The 16,558-nt window shown below is 35.1% G+C and overlaps 1 protein-coding gene and 3 non-coding genes across 4 annotated transcripts; all 4 read left to right on the plus strand.

The window, feature by feature from the left end:
* The first annotated feature begins 4,786 nt into the window (after window positions 1–4,786).
* On the plus strand, window positions 4,787–4,859 carry TRNAE-CUC. Its single transcript has one exon. It is a non-coding gene; the product is annotated as a tRNA-Glu (tRNA).
* Window positions 4,860–4,952: 93 nt separating this feature from the next.
* Window positions 4,953–6,187, plus strand: LOC113277886 (F-box/kelch-repeat protein At3g23880-like). The gene is made up of 2 exons (XM_026526857.1): window positions 4,953–5,144; window positions 5,305–6,187. Exon 2 carries the CDS (start codon window positions 5,384–5,386, stop codon window positions 6,014–6,016), a length of 633 nt encoding a protein of 210 aa, XP_026382642.1. The 5' UTR covers window positions 4,953–5,144; window positions 5,305–5,383; the 3' UTR covers window positions 6,017–6,187.
* TRNAS-GCU lies at window positions 6,184–6,265 on the plus strand. Its single transcript has one exon. It is a non-coding gene; the product is annotated as a tRNA-Ser (tRNA).
* A 4,014-nt stretch (window positions 6,266–10,279) lies between these two features.
* On the plus strand, window positions 10,280–10,361 carry TRNAS-GCU. Its single transcript has one exon. It is a non-coding gene; the product is annotated as a tRNA-Ser (tRNA).
* The last annotated feature ends 6,197 nt before the right edge of the window (window positions 10,362–16,558 follow it).

Here is a 16,558-nt window from a genome sequence, read left to right on the forward strand (position 1 = left end):
TCTTCTTATACTTCTCGGGCGTTTATTGGACCGCACTTCATCAACAACTTTCATGGCCAATCTCATGCTGTTTTTCCAATCCCCATGAGATTGAGGGAGGGTGTTATAGTATACAAATATTATATGGAAAGTTTTAGTATTTAGAGTTATATTTAGCGTTTGATATATTTAGTATGAATTGATTTATAAGTATTAGTCTTGCATACCAAGTTATGGTGTCGCTATATATACCTTATGGGTTCTCAATGTAAATCATATCATTCAATAATACAATTCTCTTTTATCGTAATATCTAGTAGTTCTGTCTATAGCCATGGCCTGAATGCATGTTGGGGGAGCTTGAGTCTGCATCTGAAACCACCTCAAAATCTGGGTCACCATCTGAGTTAATGAAATTAATAGAGCTTGTAGTGCTGAGATGACGCAAAGGAGAAGCTCTTTCCGTAACTTGTGTGAGGCCCTGCAGGCTTAGATGATCACCATCAGCAGGATTAGAACTGAGGCTGCTTGTGCTGTGCCAACTATCATACTCATCGGAATGAGTTCCATCGGAATTTAAGGACATGTAAGAATCAAAACCATTTTGATTGTATCCTGCATAGGCCTGATCTCCTTCAGAGGAAGATATTGCAGATTGTTCTTGATCCGATGATACATGCATCAGTGGTGGAGTAGGAGGGTAAACTTCTAAGCTCCAATCGCTCGAATCTGAATCCGGTTCGTCTAGTTCCACATTATATCTTTCTTCTTCGGTGTAGTTATCATGAGGGTCAGGTATAAGTTCCATAGGCGCAAGTTGGATAGGTTGAGGTATATGCATTCTTGGATGAGAAATAATGAAAAGCTCTATGCAATCCTCAGCTAAGTGACCTAATCTTTTACAGAAACTGCAGAAAAGCGTAAGAATCTCTAAGAGTTAGAAAGCAATCCGGTTTTCTTCATAAAATTCATTTGGTGCTGAAGTCTCAAAGATGAGGGGTTGAGAAAGGTTGATTCTTAACCTAATTAACATGCTGCTGAAACCATTAAGGGTTGGATTGGGTGCAGAACTGTAAATCAATTCACCTAGTTCTAAAGTATTGTTTTTGACATTTAGAAAATGAGTTTGGTTTGGGGTTAAATTATGCAGTATGATACTAAAAACTTCAGAGTTCAATGAGAAAGTTCTGGGGTTTAGGTAAGGATTCCATTGTTGAATCATGAAAATATCTCCAAATACAATTCTAGTCCCCTGCCTAAGGACTCTAAACATTTCAATACGAGAATCAAATTTGATAAGATAGTAAAATCTACTAAACTTGCTAACAGAGAAACCACCTTCGGCCTGCTATGGACCAAAATCAATTTATTTATCTTTTACGCGTAAAGGGTAAAAATTAATAAAAAAAGTAGTCTCGCATACAATAACTAAAAAATTGAAAAACTTGTGAAAGGAAAAAAAAAAACAAGGATTGGCATTTTTTTTAAATAAACGGAATATGTTACCTTATTCGGAGAAAGATGTTAAAAAATATTTGAACTAGTGTCTCTCTTAAACATTAGACACTTTACATCCACTGTAAGTGTATCAACGGTCTTATTTTGTCTTGAAATGTTTTCTTATTGCGTCCATCCCGGATAAACTACCAAATTGCCGATGGAATGAAGTTCATATCTTCCATTTCTTAGTTCTATGGAATTCTGACCAATTCACTTCATCTTGAAGCTAGAAAGAGACGACACAAATAACTTCATACTCAAAGAATAAGTGTGAGTTAGGATCATTATTTTTTTTGCACATGATATATACATTCACCATAATGGCATGATGCAAATTATTTAATGTAGGAACTTCATTTTAAAGAGAAAAAAGACACATTTTGAGAGATTTTGGGATTCCAAAGAGCTTGATGAGAAAAAACTAAAATCCATCTTCTTGCTACCAACTGTAAAAGAATCAATATGCCTTCAGATTCTAGTGTCAGGGTCATCTCTTATAAGTTTTTGTTGAATGGAAGACCTCCATAAATCCATTTAGCATGAAGTGCTTTATTCACAGACCTCAACTCCTTAATACCAAGAAATAAAATATTTGAGGGTCATATAAAAAAGGAGCTTTGCAAATAGGAGATAAAATCGTAGTCGACTTGGTGATCATAATTCTCCAATTTCCTTGAAAATTTGCTTATGACATTGTTGAAATGAATAATAAGGGTTTGATTGTTAACTTCATAGGAAGGAAAGGTTGGTGTTCAAGTGCAGAAGAAGCCGATTCCATAGGTTGTCGAGAAGCAACAAAAAACATTCATGGACGCGGAGATGAAAGATTATCCTTTCTCAATGATAATCAAAATGTGGATAACAACATAAAGAATGGCGATTTTGTCGTCAACTGGATCTCGAAAGCTATTTTGTTATAAGAGATTTCAATATTTTTTTTGCTAGTTCTTCTTTCATATATATTCGAAGATTATGTTGAGATATGCATATCGATTCTAGATGTTGAGATAAGTCCAGAAAAGAGGCTTAGTTAATTATTCTATATTATCAAAACAATGTAATGTCTTTCCTCTAGTTTCATAATATTTCCTTTTATCAAAATAAAAAAATAAAACAAAAGAACGCTCCTTAATCCCAGCACCATCTATTTCTTTAGGTAAGCAGACTTTATTCCGACCCACCCCCACTGCTCTTCTGTTAGAATTAAATGATCCTCATAAAAATCACCTCATTATCTTTTGCTTTTGTTTCTGGCAGAGATAGAAAGTTAAAAATAAGGACAATATTGGGAGGCTAAGTAGCACATGCTTAATTTATATGATATATACTAATATATTTTGTTTATTTTTAATCTCAAAATTATGATTTTTATTCAAAATTTATTTCACTGGTATATCCAACTAACGGTTCATAACTGTAAATTAACAACATTGTTTACGAGATAAACAAAAAAAATAAATCAAAATACACATATAAATTACAATTTATCAGTGGCTAAACGTTGAAGATAAAAAATTCACAGATGTCTAGCATTCATCACCATCACCGAATGAGCGTATAATATCGTATCAATATCAGTGGACATGGATCCATAGTGATATCACACGACACCTGGTACGACGATCCATAGTTGAGATGCAAAACTAGTTTGGATACAGTTTATAGGAAATGGATTTTTTTCACAAAAAAATATTTTCAGACGCATAAAATGCTTGTTTTTTTTTGGATAATTTTTTTTTGAACCCATAATTGGGGATATGAAAACTAATTTGGAGATATGAATTACTTCCCCCAACCAATAATGCTTGCTAAGGGGTGTTTTGGGGACAAAAATACTAAAATACTTTTCCCTCAAAATAAAAATCAAAAAACTTAAAATCAAAAAACAAAATCATATCCCTCATTTCCATCTTCACCTCTCATTAATCTCTTTTAGGGTTAGGACTTTGAAACCTAAAAATTTCTCATTCCCTTTTGAATTTTAAAGTTTCCCCACTCCCTTTCAAATTGTCTTATCCTTCTCTGCCGGCTCCTCTCTTTGAAATCGATTTTTTTTTTTACATTCGGAAGTGATGAAGACCATACCAGAAGTGATGAATACCATGCCGGAATTGATGAATATCATACCGGAAAAGATGAAGACCATGCCGGAAGTGATGAAGACCATGCCGGAAGTGATGAATATCATACCGGAAAAGATGAAGACCATTCCGGAAGTGATGGAGACCATGCGGAAATAAACTTTTTCACATCGCCGGAAGTCATGAAGACCATGCCGAAATTGATGAAGACCATGCCGGAAAATGGTGCCAGCATGCTTGGTAACTATCATTCAATGCCTAACTAAGTGCCGGCATGCTCGATAGAAATCTATCAATGACACTACTCAAGTGAAAAAAAATTCAAGTTTCTGGATACTTTACATCATGTGACGACAAAGAAATTCAAGCAACATACCATGCCGGTAGCTGTACCGGCATGCTCGAGAAGTAACAGACTGTGCCAGAAGTGGACTAAAAACCAGAAAAAAATTTAAAACGAACTGAAATTCAATTTTCACTAGACCCCCTGGACCCCCACGACCTGACCAATCAGGTCGATCACCGAAAACTCTGCGTAGTGGCAAACATTTATGCAAATTTCCAACAATTACCGGCATGGTTTTTTGGTTGAATACTAGGCGGCACCGAGCTTTTTCAGCTGCAAAAATGGTGGATTCAAAGAAAAAAAATCAAATTTACAACCTCTTAGCAACAATTCTCTCTTCACAATCATCATTCATTTACACCAAAAGAAGTTCTCTCTCAAATATTTTTTTCCTCCTCTTACTCTCACCCCACTCACCCAAATTCAAATAAAAATACACACTAATCATTTAACAAATACTTAGATTTTTACTAATTTTAATTAACCACTAAACCTGATTAGTGAAGGGTAGATTAAGATTTAAAAAAATATTTAGATAAGGAGTGACCCTGATTGGATATTTGGATCCAGTTTTTTTCCTTTTTTCTATCCCCCAATTAGTTTTGGTATCCCCAATAACGGGTTCTTTTTTTCTATTTTTTTTTATTAAATATATACATAAATATTTCATGTAGAAAAATAAAAAGAATTTACGGATAACCTGTTGGCAACCTAGCACCAAGCTAGCCTTGGACATCTATTTGTATGGATTCTTCTGTTTTGGCAAAATGATTAAAACAACTGTTTGGTACTTTATATAATGGCAAGTGAAAACAGTAGATAAATGACTGTAATTATATAATTAACGGCCCGAGGCCACAAAATGCCGAAAGCACACAACTCCGTTGTAGTCTAGGTGGTTAGGATACTCGGCTCTCACCCGAGAGACCCGGGTTCAAGTCCCGGCAACGGAATATATTTTTTTTAATTCTTTTTCTTTTCCAAAGAAAAAAAAAGGAAAAGAAATTTCATTAAAAAAAAAAAAACCCAACTTTTTTTCTCCACCACCTAGATTTTGTCTGAGCGCAAGCAGCAGCGATCAAATGGGAAACCTCACAGAAGATTTGATCATCGACATCCTCGTTCGGTTACCAGTAAAATCAATCATAAGATTTAGGTGCGTACTAATCTAGATTTTGTTAAGCTGAAACTCAAGCATGATACTGAAAGTGGAAACAATAAGCTTCTTTTAACAAAAGGTAATCTCTTGCATTCTATAGATTATGATCCACTATCATTATCAGCAACATCTAGACCAATATTATTATCTGATGAGATTGTAAAGATTAATCATCCAGTCATGACTTATGAAGGGACTAGGATTTTGAGTACTTGTAATGGTTTAATTTTTGCTAGCAGTCCTGATGTTTATGGTGGTATATACATTTGGAATCCAGTTACAAAAGAGTATAAAATACTACCATATACGAAATCAATAATGTGCCGGATGAGATATGTTTATGAAATTGGGTGTGGGTTTGGTTATGATTGCGGAATTCAGGATTACAAGGTTGTAGCAATTGTTGATAATAAGAATACAAATTGTTCGGATGTGGAGGTTTATACATTAGGTTTAGATCCATGGAGAAGGAGTTCATCCATCCCGTACAGACTTGCTAAAGGAGGACCTGCTGGGGTGTTTTTCAATGGAGCTCTTCATTGGTTAGCCCAATCATGTTCAGGTACCAAATTACAAGTTTTACTTTCATTTGATATGAAAGATGAGATTTTCGTTGAGATACACCAACCTGAAAATTTGGACAAATTCGATTATAAATTTGTGGGTGTGCTAGGTGGTTGTCTAAGCATGCTTTGCAGTGTTGGTAAGGTTGGTTTTGAGGTATGGGTGATGCAGGATTATGGAGTCACAGACTCATGGACTACATTAGAAGGAGGACTTTTGGGGATATTCTGTTGGCTTCATTGCTTTATTACCGAATTTGTCTATATGAGTTACGGAATTTGTCTATATGGGTGTACATTTGACCAATTCAGATGCAGACAATGTTTTGAAAATGGCCGCTATACTAATTCTTCTGATAAGAAGATTCTCCTTTCAACTCGTGTATGAACTATTTACAGCTTCTGTTAAATTTCTAGTCTTTTCCATATGGGATTACTAGCCAAGGTGCTGCCCTGCCTTTGGTAATCTGCTGATGCTTACTACGGGCCTTTGGGAAAGTCATGAACCAAATATTCTGAGGCCGACTTTTCATTTTTTAATTACTTATCAAAATCGACGCTTTGGCCGAGTGGTTAAGGCGTGTGCCTGCTAAGTACATGGGGTTTCCCCGCGAGAGTTCGAATCTCTCAGGCATCGTTGTGTTTTTTAAATTTTCATTTTATCGACCAAGGTTTCAATCTCTCAGGCGTCGTTGTATTATCCTGACACCGACAGTACCTTTAAACCGGTTAGTGAAAACCAAATCTAAAATTTTTCAAAAATCTTTTGGGTTGGAATTTCTTTTCTTTTAATCTGCAATAAAGTTTACATCAAAGTAGAGGATTTCGTTGCTAATTTATGAATTATGAACACCAATTGTTTGACCTGTCAATAAATATTTGTTGCCAGTTAAAAAGTTAAACAAGAAGCAGTGATACTAGACTTCATGTTTGAGTTGCCTCAAAACTCTTTATGTTATGTCAAATTTGAATTGGCAGTTTTATTTTTGTTGTATGATACCAAAGAATGAATGATCTCCTTTTTTTTCCTTCTCAATTTTGATATGAATGCTAGATTGGCACACACAAAAGAACATTATCTGGTGTCCGATTCGGCAATTCCTGAATATGTAACTCTGCATACAGCTTATAGCGTGTCCACGGGTTATTAGTGTCAGATCACATGTCCATATGTATGTGTGCATGGACATGATCTATGTTCCAAAGAATCCAAACAACACTCCCCCAACATGCTTAACTCATGCATACTAAGATGAGAACCCACCAGGCTTCTCATCTAAGCGAGTCTAAGTGTTCCGGATCTGTGGAGTTTGATAATTTTGTTTGTTGCAAACAGATTTCCAACCCTTGATCTTTGATCTAAAGGGAAATCAAATAAGCTTATTTGTTAGAGGCAGATTGGTATCAAAAGTCTTCACTTCGGCTGAAGCAACTCTTAGGTTGTATAAGACGTCATTAAAGGGAATCAATTACGTAGAGCCTTGCGAGGTTCAAGAGACGTAAAGAGCATGAGTGTATCTGAGTTGCTTGGAGGGTGGATTCCGTCTCAATTATGTTCCAGTACGAAGTCTTATAGTAGGCTAGTGTCTGTAGCAGCTTAATACAGTTTGGTGTTCAAATCTGGACGAGGTCCCGGGGTTTTTCTGCTATTGCGGTTTCCTCGTTAACAAAACTTCTGGTGTCTTGTGTTTTCCCTTTTATGCATTGTATTGTTTATCTTTATAACATGAGCTACACAAGTAAGAGATGAGAACAAGATCCATGAGAAACTCTATTTATAAGCTAATATGTGGATTATGCTGTTAGGTATTTCTAATCATAACTGATACTTATAAGGAATTTATGCATTGGCAGTGCTACTTTAGCTCTTTTCTTATGGTGGGCCTCGAACAAAAATCTTATTGCAGTATTCCTTGAACGGTCCGCGTACCTACATCGGTTCATATGAACTAAAACCCTAGTAGATGCCTTCTTAAAGAAGTAAGTAGTTTCCTAATCTTCTTCTAACTCTTAGTTATGAATAATATATATAGTTGTTAAGTCACTTCAACTATATTCATCTGAAGTATATGCAGCTCAAAGAGACCTCATGAAACTATTATTCTTGATGAAGATAACGTCAAAGAAGTACACGTCTGTTAGTTTTCCTTAATTCCCCATCTTACTACTATCCCGTTCACTACATTTTCTTCCTTAATTTTCTTTGCACTATCAGCCGTTCCCACCAATAAAGCACATCTTTTCTGTCTTACTCTAATCTTTCCGACCACCACATTATACCGTCCACTCCATCTTAAACGTCAAAACCCCACTTTCCAAGCCCCGAGCCCGACAGCCACTTAGGCCTAACCAGCACCCATCATATCCACTCTTTGTCAACTTTTCTTCTCTTTTCTCTTATCGATGGTTCTTATATGCTCCATCAACGGTTATGTTATTTTCGCTTGGCGGTTCTCCGAATCGGTATTCTTTTGAATGGTGACGCGCTTCTTCTTATACTTCTCGGGAATTTATTGGACCGCACTTCATCAACAACTTTCATGGCCAGTCTCATGCTGTTTTTCCAATCCCCATGAGATTGAGGGAGGGTGTTAGAGTATACAAATATTATATGGAAAGTTTTAGTATTTAGAGTTATATTTAGCGTTTGATATATTTAGTATGAATTGATTTATAAGTATTAGTCTTGCATACCAAGTTATGGTGTCGCTATATATACCTTATGGGTTCTCAATGTAAATCATCTCATTCAATAATACAATTCTCTTTTATCGTAATATCTAGTAGTTCTGTCTATAGCCATGACCTGAATGCATGTTGGGGGAGCTTGAGTCTGCATCTGAAACCACCTCAAAATCTGGGTCACCATCTGAGTTAATGAAATTAATAGAGCTTGTAGTGCTGAGATGACGCAGAGGATAATCTCTTTCCGTAACTTGTGTGAGGCCCTGCAAGCTTAGATGATCACCATCAGCAGGATTAGAACTGAGGCTGCTTACGCTATGCCAACTATCATACTCATCGGAATGAGTTCCATCGGAATTGAAGGACATGTAAGAATCAAAACCATTTTGATTGTATCCTGCATAGGCCTGATATCCTTCAGAGGAAGATATTGCAGATTGTTCTTGATCCGATGATACAGGCATCGGTGGTGGAGTAGGAGGGTAAACTTCTAAGCTCCAATCGCTCGAATCTGAATCTGGTTCGTCTAGTTCCACATTATATCTTTCTTCTTCGGTGTAGTTATCATGAGGGTCAGGTATAAGTTCCATAGGCGCAAGTTGGATAGGTTTAGGTATATGCATTCTTGGATGAGAAATAATGAAAAGCTCTATGCAATCCTCAGCTAAGTGACCTAATCTTTTACAAAAACTGCAAAAAAGCGTAAGAAGCTCTAAGAGTTAGAAAGCAATCCGGTTTTCTTCATAAAATTCATTTATTGCTGAAGTCTCAAAGATGAGGGGTTGAGAAAGGTTGATTCTTAACCTAATTAACATGCTGCTGAAACCATTAAGGGTTGGATTTGGTGCAGAACAATAAATCAATTCACCTAGTTCTGAAGTATTGTTTTTGACATTTAGAAAATGAGTTTGGTTTGGGGTTAAATTATGCAGTATGATACTAAAAACTTCAGAGTTCAATGAGAAAGTTCTGGGGTTTAGGTAAGGATTCCATTGTTGAATCATGAGAATATCTCCAAATACAATTCTAGTCCCCTGCCTAAGGACTCTAAACATTTCAATACGAGAATCAAATTTGATAAGATAGTAAAATCTACTAAACTTGCTAACAGAGAAACCACCTTCGGCCTGCTATGGACCAAAGTCAATTTATTTATCTTTTACGCGTAAAGGGTAAAAATTAATAAAAAAAAGTAGTCTGGCATACAATAACTACAAAAATGAAAAACTTGTGAAAAGAAAAAAAAAAAACCAAGGATTGGCATTTTTTTTAAATAAACGGAATATGTTACCTTATTCGGAGAAAGATGTTAAAAAATCTTTGAACTAGTGTATCTCTTAAACATTAGACACTTTACATCCACTGTAAGTGTATCAACAGTCTTATTTTGTCTTGAAATGTTTTCTTATTGCGTCCATCCCGAAGTTTTACTTTCATTTGATATGAAAGATGAGATTTTCGTTGAGATACACCAACCTGAAATTTTGGACAAATTCGATTATAAATTTGTGGGTGTGCTAGGTGGTTGTCTAAGCATGCTTTGCAGTGTTGGTAAGGTTGGTTTTGAGGTATGGGTGATGCAGGATTATGGAGTCACAGACTCATGGACTACATTAGAAGGAGGACTTTTGGGGATATTCTGTTGGCTTCATTGCTTTATTACCGAATTTGTCTATATGAGTTACGGAATTTGTCTATATGGGTGTACATTTGACCAATTCAGATGCAGACAATGTTTTGAAAATGGCCGCTATACTAATTCTTCTGATAAGAAGATTCTCCTTTCAACTCGTGTATGAACTATTTACAGCTTCTGTTAAATTTCTAGTCTTTTCCATATGGGATTACTAGCCAAGGTGCTGCCCTGCCTTTGGTAATCTGCTGATGCTTACTACGGGCCTTTGGGAAAGTCATGAACCAAATATTCTGAGGCCGACTTTTCATTTTTTAATTACTTATCAAAATCGACGCTTTGGCCGAGTGGTTAAGGCGTGTGCCTGCTAAGTACATGGGGTTTCCCCGCGAGAGTTCGAATCTCTCAGGCGTCGTTGTGTTTTTTAAATTTTCATTTTATCGACCAAGGTTTCAATCTCTCAGGCGTCGTTGTATTATCCTGACACCGACAGTACCTTTAAACCGGTTAGTGAAAACCAAATCTAAAATTTTTCAAAAATCTTTTGGGTTGGAATTTCTTTTCTTTTAATCTGCAATAAAGTTTACATCAAAGTAGAGGATTCCGTTGCTAATTTATGAATTATGAACACCAATTGTTTGACCTGTCAATAAATATTTGTTGCCAGTTAAAAAGTTAAACAAGAAGCAGTGATACAAGACTTCATGTTTGAGTTGCCTCAAAACTCTTTATGTTATGTCAAATTTGAATTGGCAGTTTTATTTTTGTTGTATGATACCAAAGAATGAATGATCTCCTTTTTTTTCCTTCTCAATTTTGATATGAATGCTAGATTGGCACACACAAAAGAACATTATCTGGTGTCCGATTCAGCAATTTCTGAATATGTAACTCTGCATACAGCTTATAGCGTGTCCACGGGTTATTAGTGTCAGATCACATGTCCATATGTATGTGTGCATGGACATGATCTATGTTCCAAAGAATCCAAACAACACTCCCCCAACATGCTTAACTCATGCATACTAAGATGAGAACCCACCAGGCTTCTCATCTAAGCGAGTCTAAGTGTTCCGGATCTGTGGAGTTTGATAATTTTGTTTGTTGCAAACAGATTTCCAACCCTTGATCTTTGATCTAAAGGGAAATCAAATAAGCTTATTTGTTAGAGGCAGATTGGTATCAAAAGTCTTCACTTCGGCTGAAGCAACTCTTAGGTTGTATAAGACGTCATTAAAGGGAATCAATTACGTAGAGCCTTGCGAGGTTCAAGAGACGTAAAGAGCATGAGTGTATCTGAGTTGCTTGGAGGGTGGATTCCGTCTCAATTATGTTACAGTACGAAGTCTTATAGTAGGCTAGTGTCTGTAGCAGCTTAATACAGTTTGGTGTTCAAATCTGGACGAGGTCCCGGGGTTTTTCTGCTATTGCGGTTTCCTCGTTAACAAAACTTCTGGTGTCTTGTGTTTTCCCTTTTATGCATTGTATTTTTTATCTTTATAACATGAGCTACACAAGTAAGAGATGAGAACAAGATCCATGAGAAACTCTATTTATAAGCTAATATGTGGATTATGCTGTTAGGTATTTCTAATCATAACTGATACTTATAAGGAATTTATGCATTGGCAGTGCTACTTTAGCTCTTTTCTTATGGTGGGCCTCGAACAAAAATCTTATTGCAGTATTCCTTGAACGGTCCGCGTACCTACATCGGTTCATATGAACTAAAACCCTAGTAGATGCCTTCTTAAAGAAGTAAGTAGTTTCCTAATCTTCTTCTAACTCTTAGTTATGAATAATATATATAGTTGTTAAGTCACTTCAACTATATTCATCTGAAGTATATGCAGCTCAAAGAGACCTCATGAAACTATTATTCTTGATGAAGATAACGTCAAAGAAGAAAGCTCTTTGCAGGGTTCCTTGAGAAAAGGGTGGCTACAAGTATGAAAGGGAAAAATCCTGGTATAGTGAATCAATTAAGGATCTTGTAATCATTCAAAGGTTGAAATTGAAAATCTTCAGATACAATTGAATCAACTTGCAGATGGTCAAGCTAAAATTCTTGAAAAACAACGGATCGTGATTTGAAATCAGATGAAGCGGAATGCAAGAAAGCTATAGAATTTGTCCGAGTAGTTAACCACAAGGTTGGTATTTTGACTCATGAACATGGACTTTCTACATTTAAGCGTGTCAAGGATATTAGTGACACGTTTTTTGATGGGGTGCTCAAAAGGTATGAGGAAATCAATGAATAATTTGTCTTTCTTTTATCATGGTTTAGTGATCTTGTTTTTCTTTTAATAGTTAACTACTTGTAGGAATTTTATTCCTATTATTTGAGGAGGAACACTAGATTTTAGAGTAGTTTTTATGTGTTACTTAGCTATTCCAAATACTATCATGTTGCATTTTAAAGTTTATTTAATTAAATTTTATTTTGGAAGATGACTTGCAATACCTAATCTTCATGTATGTATTTCTCTTATTGGGAGATTTATTCTTTGATATCATATTTTTGGTGATTAGAACATACAACTCATATATTCTCATATGTTAATGTATTAATTCTTGTCAAAAGAGGAGTAAACTATTTTGAGAATTGCAATATTGATCTATCCGCGGTGACATTTTGTGAATATAATGCTAAAAGGATTCCGTAAGATGTTCTGCAGGAATCTGCTTTTCTTATTGATTGTATAACCGTCGGGGAATAAGTGGTGAAATTTAATCTCTACGTCCATACATGGCTAGGGAAGTTATAATTCTTATGTTTGAACCCAGTTGTATTAATCATATATAAATAACGTACATATTTAATTGACAATCTTGTTACTTTCATTGAAGTGGAAAAACGAAAAGTTCACGGAGTTTCTCCCAGCAATTTGTAAGCCGATGAGCTAAATATTTTATGTCTAGATACTTTGATCAAAATCTTTCAATTCACAAAATAATTAGAAAGTGAAAGTGATGAGAATGAGGAGGATGATGAGGACGAGGAGGGTGGCGAAGGTGATGATGAAGAGGACGAGGAGGAGGATCAAATGGACCTCAATGACAACAACAATGAGGATAACAACAAGAATGGAAGTGATGATAAGGATGGGGATAATGGAAAGACTGATACGAAGAACTGTTGTGATTACTTTTTATATCTTACGTATCAGAGATAAATCTTAGAGAAGATAAAACTCAATACGATATAAAAAATAAGATTAGAATACGCAACTATAGAGAAAATAGTTGGATCTGGCTTCACAAATCCCAAATTAAGTCTTCAAGTCGTTAACCTAATAATGGTTCTGGAAAAACCTAGATTAAAAGATAATTGACTCTAGTTTGCAACTAGGACACAAGAAAGTACCAGGATTAGGTTTTCCAGTTGCTAGAGGTCTCCTTTATATAGTCTTTCAAATCAGGGTTGCTTACAACCAAAGCTAAGATAGCTTAGTAACAAAGCATTCAATATTCACCGTTAGATGAACTCCTGATTTAAGATTCAAGCTAAGTCTGCTTAGAAATTAAGCAATCAATCTCCACCGTTAGATAGTCTTAGCTTGTTACATAAAAATGAGATATACTTATATTTAGATATGGGTAACCATACCTAAACGTGTATATTGAGTTGGCTCAATAACAGTTAACCGAAGTTAACCATATGAACACTTTAAACTTAATCATATTCATCTAACACTTATGATCAAATATGACAATCAATCAATCATGAAAGATAATCAAATTAATCTAATTGTTTTTCAAATAGAGTTATTCAATTATTCACTATCTCATAGAAATATCCATGAACAAATTGAAACGAAATCGAATTGATTCGTAGCCGTACAAAGTACTTATACAAGAATCAATTCGTGAACATTAAGCCACGGTTTGAAAAGTTAATTCGCATTCCGTAAATCATAAATGTTTTAGTTCATGAGTATGAGAATCATACATAACCGATTTTAGAACTTAACCACTGTGTTCGAAAACTGCGTAAGCGAACAGAAGCTCCGGACCTTGGCCTAGTCAAGCCGTTCGCAAACCCGGTTCGCGAACAACCGTTCCGGACCCAACTCAGGTTAACCCGTTCACATACTAGGTACACAAACAAGAGTTCCGGACCTTCTCAGGTAAACCCGTCCGCGTACTAGGTATGCAAACAAGAGTTCCAGACCTGAATCATCACAATATAGTTCGCATACTAGGTATTCAAACCGTTGTATCCAGACATGGGTAATTGTTCTAAACTCTCATTTCAATCATTGAAACATCCATAGAAGATGATAATGGTAATTTCACATACACCATTAGCTTCAGGTAATTTTTAAGTGATCGAATGATCAATACGAAACTTCCCAAGCTAACATCAAATGACTGTCTCACACAAATCATATAAGATGTTCAAAGTAATTTTCACATGATCATCTTTTGACTTAATATTTAGTTTCTAACAAATAAACTGTTTCTAACTAAACTTGTAAAGTATATGATGAACATAGCTAAATAAAAAAGCTTCCAACATATATTTCGATAAATAGATAAGCAAGATAAACTCGGCTCGAAATATCAAATGTGTATAATGTAAAAGTCTATATAGCTATACGACTTAGTCTCATTATAAGATAGAAAAGAATATACTTTTGAGTGATAGATAAGTTTTAGTCTCCACATACCTTTTGTTGATGAAGTTCCTCCAAGATCCTCAGTAGATCTTCGTCTCCAATTGGTGAACGCCATGAAGTCTAAAGCTCAACTATACATTCTATCCTAATCCGAGACAATTAGACTAGAAATCAAGTATATAGTTTTGATCAACTAAACTTGACAAAAAATCTTGAGATAGCAACGCTTGCGAGTTCGGCCGAGCAATGCTCTAACAACTATGAAATTTGAAAAGACGAGGGCACCCCAATATACCACAGTCTTTTAGATATCAACCTATAAGTCTAATACCAAGTGTGATCGTCTATGGACAAAGTCGAGACAATACAACAACTATGGTATACACTTTGTGTGATCATCTATAGATATGCAATCGTGACGATAAAATAAAAAAGTGTTCACTTGATAATAGGTATGGTTTGCACCAAAATACTATAGGCAATATCAAGTGACTAGGAATTAACGTACAAGTGTATTTACTTTAAATTATAATAAAAAAATTATAATTGTGGAATAATAAAGTAAATCACACAACAAGATTTTGTTAACTTGTAGTAGGCTAGTGTCTGTAACGGCTTAACACAGTGTGGTGTTCAAGCCAGGACTAGGTCCCGGGGTTTTTCTGCATTTGCGGTTTCCTCGTTAACAAATATCAACAAATATCAGGTTGAGCTTGAGAAGGAGATGAATGATTCAAAATCTAAATTTCAGTAAGATCAGGATCATAAATTTGGGGTTTCAATATTGAAATTAGGGTTTTTCAATTCAGGGAAGAACATGATATTTTTTTATTTTTTTTTAGATTTCCATTCTCATCTTTAAAGTATTTTATTTGTTTTTCCATATTTTTTCTGCTAATGTTTGAATCATTGATTGTATATTTGGTAAATATTTGTGTTTAATATGTGTGGTAAGCCATCTAGTTGTTTTAATAAAAAATTTGACTCCTGCATAAGTTGGGTAGGGAAGAACTAGGGTTCTTCTCTGGTTACAATTTAACTAAGTATTGACTCAGTATTTTAACTTGTTTCAACTAGTTCTGAGACACACGAATAAGGGGTTTAGATGTCTTTTTTACTTGAGCTGATTTACTTCCAATACGCACTAACGGATCTTAGCCGTTTTTTTGAAGGAAACAAAAACTACGAAAAAGGTCAAACAATGGGCTTCTAATATAATTCAAAAAAAAAAAAAAAAACGGGGTCACTTTATTAGTTGGATTTCCCTACATGAGTACTTTATTAAAATCCCTTTATTTCAATTCTCATGCGGAATGTTAAATATGAGTTTCATACTCCCGATGCGATTCAGAGATATAAAATCCACGTGTTTCTATGGCTGAGTAGAGGCGATTTGCCGATTTCATCCCTTCTTCAAAAGTCCACCATCAGCAGTGTGAACAATACAAATTTTGAAAACAATGAGATCTTTTACATAGAATAAAAATTTGATATTCTTATTTGTACCCAACAGATAGATAATTCAAAAGGATTTCCAAATATATTGTTTTCACAAAAACCTAGTGTGCATGTTGAAGAATATTAAAATTTCAAATAATTTGTATAATTTCAAGATAATGTCATTTATGTAAATATGTAAATATTTTGATGTTCATATTTTACCCTCAAACACATAGTTAATACTAAAGTTCGTATTTGTAATAATAAAATTAGATTATCTTGTCTAGGTTTTCAGATCTAGACCTCTTTCTTCATTCTTCATACTTTCCATTGAAGAATCTCTTAGGGTTTATCTTCCCTACGTATCATTTATCTTCTATTCTTCCATAAATGTTTCGCATCGGTTTTCCCAATTTGTTCAAGGTAAAATTAAGAAAAAAACCACTTGTATATACTGAATAAGCAGGTCATGTACCGAGATTAGATCCACCACCGATAAGTGGAGTAGAAGAAGATCGGAGCCTAATTCTTGGGTCGCGCTACTATA

This window comes from Papaver somniferum, chromosome 5, assembly GCF_003573695.1.
Source record: "Papaver somniferum cultivar HN1 chromosome 5, ASM357369v1, whole genome shotgun sequence".
NCBI lineage: Eukaryota > Viridiplantae > Streptophyta > Magnoliopsida > Ranunculales > Papaveraceae > Papaver > Papaver somniferum.